Source organism: Orycteropus afer, unplaced genomic scaffold, assembly GCF_000298275.1.
Source record: "Orycteropus afer afer isolate SDZICR_OR568_19922 unplaced genomic scaffold, OryAfe1.0 scaffold00051, whole genome shotgun sequence".
In the NCBI taxonomy this organism is placed as follows: Eukaryota; Metazoa; Chordata; class Mammalia; order Tubulidentata; family Orycteropodidae; genus Orycteropus; species Orycteropus afer.
In genome coordinates, this window is record NW_006921638.1 from 2,153,303 (window position 1) to 2,171,297 (window position 17,995).

The window sequence follows — 17,995 nt, forward strand, 5'->3', positions numbered from 1 at the left end:
CCCCGCTCTACCCAGGATCTGCTATTTTGATCCCTTTTCAACTGGTTGACAGTGATAGCCAGGCACCATCTAGTTCTTCTGGTCTCAGGGTCATGTAGTCTGAGTTTGCATGGTCCACTAGTCCCTTGGACTAATTGTTTTCATGTGTCTTTGGTTTTCTTCATTCTTCTTTACTCCGGACAAGGAGAGACCAACTGTTGTAGCCTATGTGGCTGCTTGCAAGCTTTTAAGACCCCAGTCACTACTCACCAAAATAAGATGTAGAACAGTGTTTTTGTGTAGTATGTTATACCAATTGAGCTTGATGTCTCCTTTGACCATGGTCCTGAGCCTGTGGGCCCAGTAACTCACCCCCTCAGGGTGTTTGGCTGTGGCTAAGAAGTTATCATAACTTTTCCCATTCACTTTATTATATATATGGACATTCTTACAGCACATACAAATACATAGGTAGAAATATCGTCAGCCGAACTTATATATAGTCAAGTGTATTAAGTTTTATTACTGCATACAAATAGTTAAATGAATCAAGTAATTCTGAGGTATTTTATGACAAAGGCAAGTCCTGAGGCCCTCTTCTTTTCTATTCCAGGTGCAACCCATTTTCCACCCTTTAGCTAATTCTTTTCATCATTACCTTCATCTTAACACAACAGAATGATATGACTACTTCCTGAGTGTTTGTCTTTTTCTTTTAATTTCTTAATTTTGTCTACTGACTTCTCATTATGAATGATGAAAATTTATTTAGCTCATTCCCCCCTCCTCGTAAGGAGGTGTGTGTATGTGTGTGTGTGTGTTGTGTAGCTTAGCTGTGGATTGCATTCACGTATACTTAATAATATAAATATTTAATATTCATATATCCCAAGTTACTACATAACTTTACAGGAAGAATGAGAGAACAGGAAGTTTGTATGTGCTACATCTTTCTCCCATGGAGCAGTTGCTGAGTTCAAACCACTGACCTTTCTTTCCATTAACAGTCGAGCACTTCAACGACACACCACCATAGCTCCTTGAACACCACTATAGAGTCATCTGAATGGGCCAATGACACTATCTTCTATCTCTAGTCTCTTAACTGAAGAGGGAAGGCCTTGCTGCCAGTGTTTGAAGAATCAATCAGGGAAGAGGGCTAGGGAGTCAGTGTTCAGAATGCCTGTGCTAACTTCATCCCCCTGTTTTCAGTGAGACACTCCTACCCAGTATCCCTTTGATTTACCTTCTTAGGAAAATAAACTTTCAGTCTTCGGCAGAATTGAAGAGCAACCTACCCAGGAGCACAGCAAATTAGAGTTCTGACTGCTTGTAAAACAATTTTTGGTCACTATGAATCTTCTTGATTTTGTTTTTTTTGGTATGAATCTTCTTGATTTTAGCTTTCTTGAGTGTGCGATATTATTTATTCCATGTTTATCTGATTTCTAGTTTTCAAAAAAAAATGGTTTCTTCTCCTATTTATGCCTTTAAAAAAAAAAAGCAATTGTAGTAGTGTTGGTGGAGTTTCTGGAGAATCTAAAATTAGATGCATGTACTCACTCTACTATTTCCACTTAGAAATCATCCAGCATTTTCTAATTTATTTGTCAGTGACAACTTTTTTTTGTCAAATACCTATGAGAACAAGCCCACTGCCATCAAGTTGATTCTGACTCATAGCGACCCCCATTGGGTTTCTGGGGCAGTAAATCTTTTTTCTGTCATTGTTATTATTATTATTATTTTTTTAATTGTGATTTGGGTGAAAATTTACAGAGCAAATTCACTTTCCATACAGCAGTTCACATACACTTTGTCTCATGACATTGACCACAATTTACCATAATGCAACATCTCCCCTCCTATTTCCTCCCAATAGTTACCTCTTCCCTGCGTCCATCCCTCCATGCACTCCTGCCCCCTGAGCTATCTCCCTGTGCATAAGCAGCCCTTCTTTCTCCCATGATTATTCTCTCCAAGGAGTGTATCTACCTCAGGTAAATGTTCAACTCATATGCCTGTCTATTGTTTGGCTGGAAGCCACAGGCATAGGTTCAATTTCAGACCTGAAGGGCAGCTAGGGGCCATAGTCTCAGTGGTTCCACCAGGCTCCATTGGACCAGCAAACCTGGTTCCTCCTTTTTGTTTTCTCCAAATGATTTTGAGTTTTGTTCCACATTGTTCTCACTCTCTATCCGGGATCTCCTACAAAGATCCCCTTCCAAGTGGTTGATGGTAGTAGCCGGGCACCATCTAGTTCTTCTGGTCTCATGTCATATAGGCTGCAGATCAGATGGTGTACCAGTCTCTAGGACCAATTGTTTCCATGAATTTTTGGTTTTCTTCATTCTTCTTTGCTCTGAATGAGGAGAGACTCATCGTTGCATCTAGATGGCAGCTTGCAAGCTTTTAAGATCCCAGTCGCTACTCACCAAAGTAGGAGGTAGAACAATGTTTTGTGTAGTATGTTATGCCAATTGAGCTTGATGTCCTTTGCAACTATGGTCCTGTGCCCAGAGGTTCAACTACTCAGTCCCTCTGGATAGCTAGCTGGCTGTGACCAAGCATGGGGGGCGGTAAATCTTTATGGAAGTAGATTGTCCTGTCTTTCTTTCACTGAGCAGCTAGTGAAATTGAATCTGCAACCTTCTGGTTAGCAATCAATTGCCTTAGGCACTATGTCACCAGAGCTCCTTAGAATACCTATGAACACCTGGGAAAACAAACACTCTATTAGCAAATACTTGTATATTGCTGCATTAATCCAGATGACTAATTTAAACTTCAGAATCTTTAAAAATAATTCTTTTCTCAGGACTCATTTCTTTTCTATTTTACATACTGAAGTTACAAAAGATAAATAGCCTCTCATCTGTTGTTAACTAGGGATGGGAATATGGGGTAGAAGGGAATTTTAGATCTGTGATATCTATTTTTATAATGTTCAAATTAATATGTATTACTTTTATAATTAATTAAAATAATTTTAGAACAAGGAAAAAAATATAAAAACATAGCCTAAAATGAACCTTAAAATCATTTCCAGCCTTTAATCTATAATGCTAAGATTGTGAATAGGGTTAATGGGAAACTAAAAATGGAGAACCCTTTTTATATTTAATGGAGGAGGTAAGACAGAGAACAGAACTCCTTCAATCACTCAGATCCAGAAGTCAGAATTATCGCTCTTCCTCTTTTTTTTTTTTTTTTTTTTTTTTTCCAGGCTAGAAAGAGGTTTTCAAGTTGACCTTTATATTAGAGAAATCTTTGTCTGGAAAAGTGGATGCTGATCTTCTCAGATTGCTAACTTCTCATTTCCTTTTCTTGGTAAATGAGAGTATGGATACTGATTTTTCTTTCCCCTTCTGGGATACGACAGCAATCCTATTTCTCTTCTTTTCCATCTTTTTAAGTTCCTGCTAACAAACTTTGTAGCATGGCATTCACAGCCTCTATACAGTATGGCCACAACTTACCACGTAGCCTTACTTGTTTCCAGAACCCATCTCAACACTGAATTATTTACTGATTCTCCCAACGTCTCGGTGCTGAGGTGTTTTTGCCCAAGCACTTTACCCAGCACGGACTTCCTTCTTCCACCTTCCTTTCATCTCTGCTTATCTAAATCATACTCATTTGTACAAGCCCATCTCAAATCTTACATTCTCCAGCAAAAGTTTCTCCTTATCTTCCTTCCACCCAGGATTAATTCCGCTCTATTGGAGCCTCACAAGGCTTTGTTTGCCAACTATGTATTTGGCCACATCCTGCCCGTGAAATAGTGTGTTTGTGTGTGTGTGTGTGTGTGTGTGTATGTGACAGAGAAAGAGAGGTTGTAGCTAGTAAATTATAAACTTGAGGGTAAAAATGATGAGTTGATTCCAATTCATGGTGACCCCATGTGTGTCAGAGTAGAGCATTGCTCCATAGAATTTTTAATGGCTGGTCTTTCAAAAGCAGGGTTGCCAAGCCTTTCTCCCAAAGCTCCTCTGGCTGGAGTGGAGCCCCCAATTTTTCAGTTAGCAGCTGTGAGTGCTAACCATTTTCATCACCCAGGCACTCACTACTATTTACACATATTACTTTATATATAGATGGTTCTCAGTAATGTCAATTGATGTGAAATGAAACTTATTTTCTGTATGTTAATACCATTGGGTAAAACAATTGTACATACTATGCATTAGAGTTTTAAAAATCTAGTTTCTCTCAAGACCTTCCTTGAACAACACAGAAATGGCTGCCTAATACTCAAAGCTGATTTTTAGCAGCCTGAGGTAGAGTAATGAGAAAGATGAACGTTCATTAGCATTTTCTGCATCCAGATCTGCACCACTGGTGACTGCAGGGGCCATTCCAGGCTAACTGGCTAAATCAGCCAAATGAATCTCTGTTTGACAGGAACCAACTGCTGTTGAGGGAGAAAAGAAACATGGGAGGCATGATGACTAGCTGAGTCAATCTGGGTGTCCCGAAACCACAGGAGAAGGATCTGAATAATCTGGGGGTAGGAGGAGGGGTTGTGGGAGAAGATGATTGATGGAGTGTGTTATGGCTGACAGAAGATCCAGGCTCTGGGTGAAGGAGTTAGCTGGTGATTGAGGGAAGACTTGAGAGGGAGCATGGTCCCTATGTGATTAGCAGGATATAATCAGCCATCTGCCTGGGGGCACAGGCATACACAAAGGAAATACTTAAAGGGTAAGAGAGAGAGGAAACTGCAGTGGTAATACCAATAGGATATTTAAATTTTAGAAATCTGCTGAATCCTCACTATTTGTATACTGTTTCCCCCTTGAAGCACTTGAAATCCTCCTCCTTACTGATACAGCTTGCAGGCTTGTCTGTAAACACAGGAGGATTAGAAAGTGAGACTAATCAGGTTACTACAGTGATCTCCCTAAACCATGGACTGTAGGTGAGTCCTGGAGGGTGTAGGGTGGGAAGGAAAGAGGGCCAAGGAGAAGGAGAAATCAGACAGTGATTGTGGAAATTTCCATCTCATAAAAGCCACTCTCTTTTTCCCTTAGGTACAAATTTAACTTCATACTTGGCAGGAACTGTTTGGCTTTCCTCTTTAAGAGTTTAAAGCCATTTAAAGTTTCCCAGCTTTTGACCCCACACGATTTAAAAGACAGTCAGCAAGATTTAAAAGTAGGTGATGAATTAGATCCTCACCCATCTGGGTACTAGGCAGCATTTAATTAAGCAATTTATTAGACTCTTTTTGTTTGTTTGTTTTCTTTCCAGAGCCTGATTCTGGTATCCTGAAATTGCATTCAGGGTGCACCAATTGAGTTCATTATTTTTCCCTAGTGCAATCAAAGCATGAGAATTAACCTTAGACAAAAATCAGAATTTTCCAGCAGATTTTTTTTTCTTTCATTCTAAATCCAGTGGCTCCATGAATAGTCTCTGTGAAAAGCCGTTATTAGAAAACAAAAGAAAGGAATGATACTTAGTGATGCCTTAACATAATTTTCTCTACCTCAATTTTATATAGTCTGTGCTTTGTAGCAAGAAAATCTGTTAATTTGGCTAGAATTATGCTTTAATCACACACTTATTTTTTAAGGAATGAGTTGGCACAGAAAGATTGAGAATAAAGTACAGGTATGCATCTCTTATTGTCCACCCTATGTTCTGTGAAATAGGACATTATGTGATTTGAATGCTGTGCAGACACCATATTACATATAGGAGAGAGGCATACAGGACTGTCCCAGGTCAAGCCTAGGACCCACACCATTGCTACAGCATGGAGGGACTGAGCAAAAACTTTGGCTCCACTGCTGCTGGTCCTACGTGGTTGCCACCTGGTCTCCGAGAGCTGAGTCCAGTCCAGCCTCATGTGCTGTGGCACACATTTACTGTTTAGCCAGCCACCAGCTCCCTTCCCTTCTTTCCTCCTTGCCTGTCTTCCCTAACCTCCTCCCTTGGCTTTAAATTCTTCCAGCCATGTGAGCTCCTCTTCCATCTCCTCCTCCATCTCTCCCTCTTCTCCTGGCCACCTTTTTTCTTCCTCCTCCTGCCACTGCACAGCCCAGACCATTAGGCAGCCTGCATTCTGGAAGGAACTATAACCTTAGGCTAAGCATCTTGTGCAGGGTGCCCAGACCAAGTAGGGCAGTGACCTCAGCAGGGCATCCTCCTTGGTAGCTCCAGCAGCATCTGCTGGTCCCTGCCTGAGCCAAACACCATGGTACAGTCAGACATGAATGGGTGTCGAACTCCCTACCCTGCCACCTCAGGGCCAGGGATGACATGGAACCCAGATAGGTAGTGAGAGACAAATCAGTTCTCTATACTTAGCAAAGTACTCCCTACATCTCATTCTCTCATCAGGATTTCTGAACTCTAGTGTAACCTTATGGGACCATAGATGTAGATTCAACTGGATGTTGCCTGAACAGATAGCAGTTAAGTAATGCAAACCTATATTTAGGCATGGGGTTGGTTTACATGACAACAAGACTATTTCTTAAACTGTATGCATGATGCTACTTTTATGTGGAAAAGAACAGTTTCTTCCTGAGAAAGAGAGCTTTAATCTATTTAGCTCAGATTGGTTTTGTCAGATGTTTGTATTAAACCAGGCTTTGAACCTGTTCAAACTGGGTCAGTCATGGCACAGACTTGTGAAACATGAGCATACCAGAATGATAACCAGAATGGAAAAAGTTACAGGTTGAAGCTCTGCAACAGGAGACTTGAAAGAGGTGGGTGTAGTGAGCCCTTTTAGGAGCCTGATGTGGGGAACTGGATTATTACCAGGACGATAGAGAGTGACACATATTCAAAGCAATGAGGTCAGGTGCCATCTTTGAGCTGGGCACCGTGATTTCCAACTCTGCCTGTTAAGAGATTTTGTAGCTATGCAACATGCATGCTGTCCTTATTTTCTAGTAGGGAGATTAACTTTCTAGCAGGCTGTCAACTTATAATTTTTCCTGTTACTGTTATCGTTCTAGTTCACTGACATCTTACAAATTCAGGTCCATTCTGGTTTTGATTTGTTGGCCATGACTGAACTGGGAAGAACTGGTTCAAAATCCTGTATTAAATACACAGTGCTACTAATCTACCCTGTGTTAATTTTGGGCAATACAGCCTTGGTTTTCTGAACTGCAAAGCGATATGCTCTGTCCCTCTAACACTCTTTTCCATGGTGATCCCTGTTTTGGCAGCTGTCTCCTTTTTCTCAGCTCACTTATCACCATATGCTTGCAAAAGGCCTCCCTATAAACTACACAGCCCGGGAGCTTATATATTAGCTTCCATATAGGGAATTGGTAGAATCTCTTTCTTAGCAAGAGATTTAGGCTATTAAGGGCATATGAAGCCTGTGTCCTACAGATTCCCTATGCCCTACTGAAATGGAGGGGGGGCCACGCTGCAGGACTTTATCTTGTTTAGCCATGAGAACCAGAAGGGAGGGAAGAGGAGAGAAGGAGGAGCCAGATTTTTAATCCTGAAGGACCGTTAGGGACAAAAGCATTTACAGTGAGTACAGTCGGCAGAAACAAGGCTTTCTGTTCTTTTATTTGAAAGAGAAAATTACAGGAGAAGGGAGGAGGAGGGGGGCAGCTTTGATGGCTGCATAGCTGGATATTTTGCTTTCTGGTTTGGCCAAGGAACACTCTCCTGATTTAAATGTGACTATATATTCACATTGAATACATTCTGCTAACATCGGGTTTTGACTCAAAACTGTGGACTGTCACAGAGCTAGCAGAAACCTACCTGTCTTTGTTAGTAATCAACCCGTGGTATGTTTTCTTCTGTTTCCTTAGGATGGTAAATAGAGCATGGTGGGAGAAACCCTCCCACAAATTTAAAAAAAAAAAAAAAAATAGTACTTTAAAATCTTTGCTGCTTTCAGCTTTTGTACTTTAAACATTGCATTTTATTTGGATTTGATGGATATTATTTTTAACAGCAGCTGGGATAAAGGTAGTATTATCTTTAATGCTGGAAAGGCCTCCACAGACTCAAGCATTTGACTGTGTGTGAGGAGGAGGTCATTGGGTTCCAAAAAGCTGGTTAATTGCTCCTGTCAAGCTGCCTTGGAACCAGAGTTAAAACTTGGTGGGTACTTGTGTAACTTAACGCTAATATTTTTGTTTGCAAGGCCAGAAGTTGTCGTCTAGTGGCTTCTTTATAAAAAATTTCTCTTTGACTGGAAAGGAATTTTATTGTAAGAATCTTTGTACAGAAGGAATAGAAAACTTCATAGTATTGGCAGAATGTGTAGATTTGTGCTGAATTCCCAACTTTTTGTTTGCATTCAAATGGAGTAATTGATTTGATGGAAAGCAAACTTAAATAGTCATGATAAAGGCAGGAAGAATATACACAAATATTATTATCATAGGTCTTCAGAGTTTAAAGCATTTTGTCCTTTAAATCATAAATTTAAGTTGTTTTTGACATCAAATGTGATTTTATGGGTGCTACATTTAAATATGAACTGTTAGAATTGAAAATTCAACATTTATAATAAGTACTATCTGCGAAATTAGGTAATTAATCAGTTTTATGCCATTTCCCAGACTTGCTATGCTATTCAGACACATATGGGATTCCTTCCCCAGGGACAAAGGTATATGTGAAGGAAAGTAAATAGACAGAAGTTAAAGTGAAAATTGAATAAGGTGTTACTTTGCTTTATGTCTCTGGGTTGTACAAATTCTCTTGTTTTTCGTCTGATCAGTTAAATATGGAAACATCACATCTACATTGGAATTGTGTAGATGCAGGAAAACTCTGATTTGGCAGCTTGAATACAAGGTTCTCTTATCCTTTGTGATGCATACCTTTGCTTCTCCAGCTCCAGTTTGATTTAATATTTTTATTTTATCCTGTTTGTTCTTTACTTATATAGCTACATCTCTGTTGTCAGACTTTAATTACAAACTCCCAGAAGAGAGAAACTCCCATAGTAATTCCTCTGGGAAGAATTAGCACCACATAATGTAGAAGTAATGATTTACAAAATGCTTTTTTCACAGCAATCATCTACTTCTTTCCATTTAGTAGGACAAATCTATTGATGATGCTTGTGGGCTTCAGAAAACAGAAGACTGTTGGTTAGTATTGAGATATCTGTCAGTGTAGGCAGGATTTTTCCAATTGCTTTGAAATATCTAGATAAATAATCCTAGGTAATCACAGATTCTTAGAGTCAGATGGGATTTTACTGATCATCTACTTCAATTTTGTCATTTTGTAGGTCAGGAAAGTGAGGGGCAGAATTGTGAAGGTTCTTGCCCCAAATCACATAAAACTGCAGTGTACCTACTATGTGCATAGCCTGGTGGGATATGTGGAAACATTGCAGATTGGGACATAAACTATAGTGAGCTAATTCTCTGATGTGTTTTTTTAGTTTACAGTATGATATGTTCCAGACGAGGCTTGTCTTGATTTAGGAATTTCAGGTAAAACACAATGATGCAGCATCATTTTTTAAGTAAGGCAGGGCTCATGGAGAGAGGCCTGGGGGTGAGTGGGTGTGTGTGAGTATAGCTGAAATGATTCATTGTATATTGCCCTGGTATTTAATTTTCTATGTGGACTGAGTCTGTTTTATTGGGAGAGGGAACAACTTTGACCCCAATGTCTTCTTCATTTATCACCCATTCTATGACCTTGAGCTGGAAACTCTTATTAACCTTTGTGTTGTGTTAGATTCCTCCACTAGAGTGTAGTGAATTAATTAATAATTTAAAAGTCATTTGGGAAATCAGACTTGGAGCCTGTCTAATGCTGGGGTATACTTTATTAAGAACTGGTATGGTTGGAGTTGCTAGGTGCTGTTGAGGCAGCTCCAACTCGTAACAACCCTATGCACGAAAGAGCAAGAACACTGCCTAGTCCTGTACCATCCTCACGAGTGTCGCTATGTTTGAGCCCATAGTTGAAGCCACTGTGTTAATCCATTTCGTTGAGGGTCCTCCTTTTTCTCACTGACCTTCTACTTTACCAAGCATGATGTCCTCCTCCAGGGACTGGTACCTCCTGATAACACGTCCAAAGTATGTGAGATGAAGTCTCACCACCATTCCTTCTAAGGCGCATTCTGGCTTTACTTCTTCCAAGGCATATTTCTTCATTATTCTGGCAGTCCATGGGATTTTCAATATTTTTCACCAACACCATAATTCAAATGTATCCATTTTCTTTTGATCTTCCTTATTCACTGTTCAGCTTTCACAGGCATATGAGGCAATTAAAAGTACCATGGGAAATCAGACTTGGAGCCTATCTAATTCTGGGATATGATTCATTAAGAAGTTATATGGTAGCACACTCTTACGGGAGTTTTATCCCTCCCAGTTGAAATTTTGATATCTTCTCATTTGTTTTTTTAAAATAGCCAGATCTAGCATTATTGCTATCTTAAAAACTAAAACAAGAATGGTTAAAAATGTGAGGCATGTATTTCTGCCTCTTGCAATCAGGTGAAAGAAACTGTTGAATTGAAGCCTATAAACATTCTCATGACAGACTTGTACATAGATCAAGAGGCAGTTGTTTGAACAGACTGGGGTGATACTACGTGGTTTAAAATCAGGAAAGGTGTGTGTCAGGGTTATAACCTTTCACTATACTTATTCAACCTGTATGCTGAGCAAATAATCTGAGAAGCTGGACCCTATGAAGAAGAACACGGCATTCAGATTGGAGGAAAACTCACTAACAATCTATGATACGCAGATGACAAAATCTTGCTTGCTGAAAGTGAAGAAGACTTGAAGCACTTACTAATGAAGATCAGTCTATTAACTTTCAGTATGGATAATACCTCACCAGAAAGAAACTGAAAATCCTCACAAGTGGACCAATAAATTACAAACATTATGATAAATGGAGAAAAGATTGAAGTTGTCAAGAATTTTATTTTACTTGAATCTACAATGAACACCCATGGAAATGGCAGTCAAGAAATCAAATGACATATTGCATTGAACAAATCTGCTGCAAAAGACTTCTTTAAAGGGTTAAAAAGCAAAGATGACACTTTGAAGACTAAGGTGTGCCTGAACCAAGCCATGGTATTTTCAGTTGCCTCATATACACGTGAAAACTGGATAATGAATAAGGAAGATTGAATAAAAATCGATGTCTTTGAATATGGTGTTGATGATGAATGTTGACTAAAGCTCGCACTGCCAAAAGAATGAGCAAATCCATTGTGGCGGTTAAGGTTATGTGTTAACTTGGCTGGGTCTGGTTTTGAGTGACTGGGCAGCTGGATGTAGTTATTCCCCTTGATGAGATTGGTAATCAACTCCATGGTGGAATCTACTGGAGCAACTGAGTAGCTGCCTTAGGGATGTGGTCTGCTTCCAGTGTATAAGGAGAAGTTTTGAGAAAGGTCTCACAGCTTTTTGGCACGCTTGAACCCTGCGTGTACCTAAGTGTTCATTCAGCAGCCTGCCATGTTTCCTGCCCATCTTGGAGCTATCTCTGGACTTGAACTAGTGGCCTGCCATGTTACTTGGTAATCTTGGGACTGTGCCATTTTATTTATTGACCTTGGGCTTGTTAGCCTCAGCAGCCTTCAGCTGCCTAAGTGAAGAAACACCTCTGGCTCCAATGGGCTGGGAGCAAGAGGCAGAGCTGAAACCCAGCCCTTAGAGCTTGTCACTTTGAACTTGGACTTCTAGCCTCCAAGACTGTAAGAGAATAAACCCCTGTTTGTTAAAGCCCCCCACTTATAATAAGTCTGTTAGAGCAGCACTAAAGGACTGATATATCTGTCATGGAAGAAGTATAGCCAGAATGCTCCTTAGAAACAAGGATGATGAGACTTCTTGTCACATGCTTTGGACATGTTATCAGAAGAGATCAGTCCTTGGAGAAGGACATCATGCTTGGTAAAGAGGGTCAGCAAAAGAAGAGGAGGACCATCAATGAGATGGATTGACATTGGCTGCAACAATGGGCTCAAACATAGCAAGGACTGTGAGGATGATGTGAGATCAGGCAGTGTAGTACATAGAGTTCTGTTGTACATAAGGTTACTATGAGTTACACCCAACTTGATGATACCTAACAACAACAACAGACAAATATGGATGATGTTCTGACAGTTACATTTATTTAAGGTTTTTTTGGTCAGTTACTTTCATCTTTGGAGAAATGACATAAACTAATGTACATATTTAGAACCAGGAAAAAAATCATCTATGATTTACATATATCAGGAAAGTAAAGATTTAGAATTACTATTTGATATCTATTTATTTAACAGATAACAGAAAGGAGCAACATCTGAATTCACCACTATGTTTCTGGAAATTAGAACATCTTCCCTCTCCAGCTAACCCAGGGATTGAAGATGTTGGTTATAATTGTCAAAATGATGTTTGGATGCTTCTAATTGTTGTTGAAAAACCCAAAATAATAGTGGCTTAACCAAGATAGAAGTGTACCTTTGTTTTACATAAAGACAAAAAGTTTGTTTTTGTCTTACATAAAGAAGTCTAGCTGCAACATTTCAGGACTGTGGTGGCTCCCTTTTATCATCAATGACCAAATATTTTTACCTTCCTCCTCCATCATCCTCCACCCAGCATACTCTAGAGCATCTACTGGTCTGAGATGCTGCTAGAGCTCCAGCCATCAAGTCTACATTGCAGGCTGGAAGAAAGAGGAAAAGCAGAAAGGCAAAACAGAGATTCTTTCCACTTGAATCTGCTCCCTTTCTGCAGTTCTTTCAGAAACCCTACAGAGCATTCCACTTAGTTCTCATAGGGCAGTACTTAGCCACATCCCACACCTAGCTGCAAAGGAGATAGAGGATGTAGTTTTTAATTCTGGGCACAAATGTGCACAGCTAAAAATCAGAGTTTTGTTGCTAAGAAATAAGGGGGAGAGTGAATGTTGTGGTAGGCAATAGCACTATGATTTTTTGTTCCTATAATATGCTAAATCTTAGGGCTACCATGTAGGAAGTCAAAACACCTCTTTCTGTTTTTGCCATGAGCTATAGTTTCTTAATTTAGAAATGTGGCTTAATTTAGAAATCCTGTTTCTTCTGTGAAGTATCATTTCTTTATTTGGCAATCTTGCCTGACTCTTGCTCTCTTCTTTCCTCTTGCCTTTCAGCTGTTTCAGAAAGAAGCAAAGTTTAGACTTCTCCATGTTAACCATGAGCGTGACACTTTCCCCCCTGAGGTCACAGGACCTGGATCCTGTGGCTACTGATGCTTCGCCGATGGCCATCAACCTGACGCCCACTGTGGAGCAAGGTGAGGGAGAAGAGGTGATGAAGGACATGGATTCTGACCAGCAGTATGAAAAACCACCCCCACTGCACACAGGGGCTGACTGGAAGATTGTCTTGCACTTACCAGAAATTGAGACCTGGCTCCGGATGACCTCAGAGAGGGTCCGAGATCTAACCTATTCAGTCCAGCAGGATGCAGACAGCAAGCATGTGGATGTGCATCTAGTTCAACTCAAGGTAAGGCAAGTCTCTGGCCTAAGGGTACATTGAGAACAGAAGTTTGAGCAAGGCTCTGGCACCTGAAGCCTGAGTTCTGTAATTCCCAGTGAGGAAATAACCAGGAAGAAAAATAGAGTAGCAGGTTTGAAACCATTATCCTCACAGGTAAGCATAGAAAGAATTCATTCTTCCTTGATTTGACCTCATGTGCTGATTATGTAGACCAAAACTGGTCTTTGGGGAAAATGTGGAGAAGGTGGGGAAAGAGAGAGATATTTTTGAAAAATGTCCTAGAAATAGATTAAAAGAATAAAAGTATTTTTTGTTTTAAATATCACAAAAGATTTAATACAAAGACTGACATAGGTAAAACATCAAACTGAGCTTTGATTGTATGTATGTATGTGATTATTATCATCTGGTGAAGGTGATGCTACCCTTGTGACAAAGAATGGGTTCTGGTGTGATGGAGAAGGGGATGTTTTCCTTTGAGAATGAGTCCTTTTATCCAGGTCCAATGCATTATGCAAAGTGTTTTTGTTGTTGTTACGTGCTATCGAGTCAGACCCAACTCATAGCGACCCCTCCTTGGGTTTCTGAGGCGGTATCACTACAGAGGTAGATTGCCCAGCCTTCCTTCCGAGGAGTGGCTGGTGGGTTTGAACTGCTGGCCTTCTGGTTAATAGTCAAGTTGCTTAGGCACTAAACTACCAGAGCTCCCTTATGCAAAATAAAGGTGCTTTTATTACAACTCATCTAAGTTCCGACATTTTTAAAAATGCTTTCAGAAGCACTCCAAAGCCTGACTGTTGGTAATAATGGAATGGGTGCCAATAAAGAAGAATAGATTTCTGGCCTAGGAACCCCAAAATACTAGGTGTCTTGTTCTGCCATAGTCACTTGTCTCTTCTAAGTCTTTGAGGGAAATTCATGCTCAGGTAAATGACCAGCAAAGCAAAGCAGGTTTATAGCCAATCAGGATGGTGCCCCTAAGCCCCAGTGTATATTTCTGGTCAGTTTGATGGGATGCTAAGGAAAATTCCCTTACCTAAGCTAACCCAGTAGAACTGTACTCCACAGGGCTTTCAATGGCTGATTTTGCAGAAGTAGATCACCAGGCCTTTCTTCTAAGGCAACTCTGGGTGGACTCAAACTTCTTTCTTCCCCCCCTCTGGTGCCCCATGGTTGATTGCTCCAAGGGATGTATTATCATAGAGTATGTAGGTGCGTCATCCTGGGTTGAGTGGTCTGCATGTACATCTTGTTTATTATTGGGCTGAGAGCTAGCTCCTGGAAGTGAGCTTTATTCCAGGTCCAGAATGTATCCCAGCACCATAGTATTGGGGGGCTCTCACCAGAACCCATACGACCAGTACTTCTGGTCATTATTGGGTTTTTGGATTTTATTCCATGTTTTCCCTCCCACTCTGTCCAGGATCTCTAGATTTTATCCTTTCCTGAGTGGTTGGCATTGGTAGCTGGGCACCATCTAGTTCTTCTGGTCTCGAGGGGCCGTTGTGTCCTAGGGCTAATTGCTTCCGAATGCCCTTGGATTTTTTTTTTTTTCTTTTTTTTTTTCTCTCTTCACTTCCAATGCTAGGAGAACATTAGATCCATCTTAGATGGTCACTTGAACGCTTTTAAGACCCCAGTCATTACTCACCAATGTAGGATGAGGAACAAGGCTTTTATGTATTTTGTTGCGCCAATTGAGTCTTGTGTCCCCCAGTTCCATGGTCCTGAGACAGGTAGATCCATCAGATTGCTCTCCCATAGTGTCTGGTGTCTGTGAGGGATTACTCCGTGCCTGTCTTCTATTGTTTCTGTAAGAATTGCAGGTATTTCGTATCACTGGTATCTGTGCAAGATTAGCCTGTGTTGAATCTATCCTTGGTCTAGAGTGTACTTCTGTTCATTGACCCCCCCCCATCTGATCCTCTCAGGTGTTTATGTGTTTATCTGTAGCCTGGTGTTTGGTGTTAATGGTAATGCAGTATTGTGGGCACACTGGTTGGTATTAGAATCTATCATCTACCTCCTATGTGCAAAATTCGGTGTCCTCCCTTTTCCTAATGTTATCATGGTGGTCTCAGACTCTTTCCATACATCTCTCCCCTTACCCACATCAGCATGTGGGCCCCAACTAGCCCACATTTTAACTAGGGAATTAAAATCTTCCCTTCCCTCCCCACCCCAGTAACCTACAAAGTGAGTTCCCTTTCCCAAGCAAACCCTTCTTTGTCTTTTTACAGTAATAGGCTCATACAGTATTTGTCCTTCTGAAATTGACTTATTTCACTCAGTATGATGTCCTCCAGGCTCATCCATGTTGTGAGATGATTTACATATCACTCATTGTTCTCTAATGTAGCATAATAATCCATTGTGTGCATGTACCATAATTTGGTTTTAACTTCCAACTTTTTGATGAGCGGCTGAATTCATTAACCATTTGTACCATCCAGAGCTCCTTTCCTAAGCTCTAAAAAAAACTAAAACTAAAACTAAACTCACTGCCGTCAAGTTGATTTTGACTCATCGTAACCCCCATTGGCTTTCCAGGGCTATAAATGTTTATAGAAGCAAGCTGCCTCATCTTTCATCCGTTGGAGTGCCTGGTGGGTTCAAACCATCAACTTTTTGATTAGGAGATAAATTCCTTAACCATTGTAACACCAGAGCTTCTCCTAAATGACCTGAAATAAAAGGCCAAGCAAACTGGATCTTAATACTTATATGGCTTACAGGGTACAGCCTTTCATGGGAAAGGATGGGTGGTTATAGTGTGAGCCCCAAAGCTTGGAGCAGAGAAGCTTCAACCTTCTCACACTGGTTCAAAAGAGAGAGAGAGAGTGTGTGTCAGAGAGAGGGTGTGTTCAACAGAGAGCAAGGTAGAGGAGAGAAAGGGAGGGAATAACAGAGCCAGAATGTTGATGAGGGCTGGGCTTCTACTAGGTTGAGCAGGCCTGGGGTCTTCTTTCCACAGATTCTTAGGAGGAAGAAAATACAATAAGTAGATACAGGATTAGGTTTTTTAAAAAATGTTGATTGTTATTCTTCCCACTCTTTCAGACTTACACAGAAAAGCTGGTAAATGATAAACATTGTTAATGTTGTTGGGTGCCCTTTAGGGGTCCCTGGGCTGTATTCTTTATGGGAACCGATCACAGGTCTTTTCTTCCACAGAGTGGTTCATGGGTTTGAACCCCTGACCTGGTGGATTCGAATCACCAACTTTTTGTTTCGCAACTGGTTTAGCAATCAGTTGCCCCTCCAGGGCTCCGTAAATGATAAACTAGGACAGGGAAAAGATGAATATCTTTAGAAGACTGTACTAAACATGTTGTTAAGGGTTTTTAAAAATATTCAAGTGTCAATTAATTTCCGTTACATCAATAATAAATTAAAAATTAATAAACAAGGTGACAATTTATCTCAATATAGAAAAATAAAGTTTTTGTATAATTAACTTAGGAAACAATCACCTCTAGGGTGATTTGCTTGGCTTTTTTTTTTTTTTTTTTTTCCTCATTGGAACTGCTTATCACCTTCTGTCCTCTGTCAAATGGCATCTTGCATCTGCCTCTGTCTAGATCCATCCCATATTGTGGTCCTTCTCTCCTGCTGGGGAAAAAAAAAAACAGCCTCATGGAGGCAGGATATCAAGTATGGTAGTCACATAGTGGTTACTCAAGCGATATCTTTTAAAAGGATGAATTAAAATTGTCCTACATTACTTTAATTCTAGAGTTTCTATGTTTACATTTTTGGTGATTATTTCATCAAGTGACTTAACCAAAATTCTTTGTAATCTTCTCGAATATTGTGTAATAATAGAGCTCTAAAGGTGTAGTGGTTAAGGTATTTGGCTACTAACCAAAAGGTTGGAGGGTTGAACCCACCAGCTGCTCTGTGGGAGGAAGATGAGGCAATCTACTTCCAGAAAGATTACAGCCTTGGAAAGCCAATAGAGGTCACAGGAGTTAGAATTATCTGGCTGGCAGTGATTTTTTTTTTTTTTTTGTGCAGGAAGCCCAAAGTCAACAAGCCCTGGTTAGTGCCTGTGGTTTCTGTAACAGTCTACATAATCGTTGAGTTTTGGTCTCCTCAGCAATCTGCTGCTAAATTTACTCTTTATTATTGTAATATTCCTTAAAACAATGAAATAGACACTTTGATCCATTAAAAAATTTTTTTCAAATTCATATTGGTTTTCTGAATTTCCACATTGATCCACAAGAATAAAAAGAAATTTGGCAAAACAAAACAACCTTGTATAAGCAACTCTCAGTCTGTGGCAAATTATAGGGCAGGCACAACCAGGAGCAAGGACAACCATCTCTTATGGGGCTGCCTAGCTTGGCTTCTACTACCTTGGTAAATTATTCGTTGTTTTTTTTTTTTCATTTACGTTGAAAAATAAATGTCATACGGATAGGAATTCACACCTAGGTGCTGACCATCTGTTGTTGTTGTTGTTGTTAAGTGCCGTCGAGTCGTTTCCGACTCATAGCGACCCCATGCACAGCAGAACAAAACACTGCCCGATCCCGCGCC

General features: G+C 40.2%; 1 protein-coding gene across 1 annotated transcript in view; it reads left to right on the forward strand.

The window, feature by feature from the left end:
• Nucleotides 1-13,132: 13,132 nt before the first annotated feature.
• Nucleotides 13,133-17,995, forward strand: part of AKAP6 (A-kinase anchoring protein 6) — a 549,344-nt gene continuing 544,481 nt past the window's right edge. The window contains exon 1 of the mRNA XM_007938531.2: nt 13,133-13,456. Within this exon, the coding sequence (XP_007936722.1) occupies nt 13,133-13,456 (324 nt within the window). The remainder of the gene's footprint in view (nt 13,457-17,995) is intronic.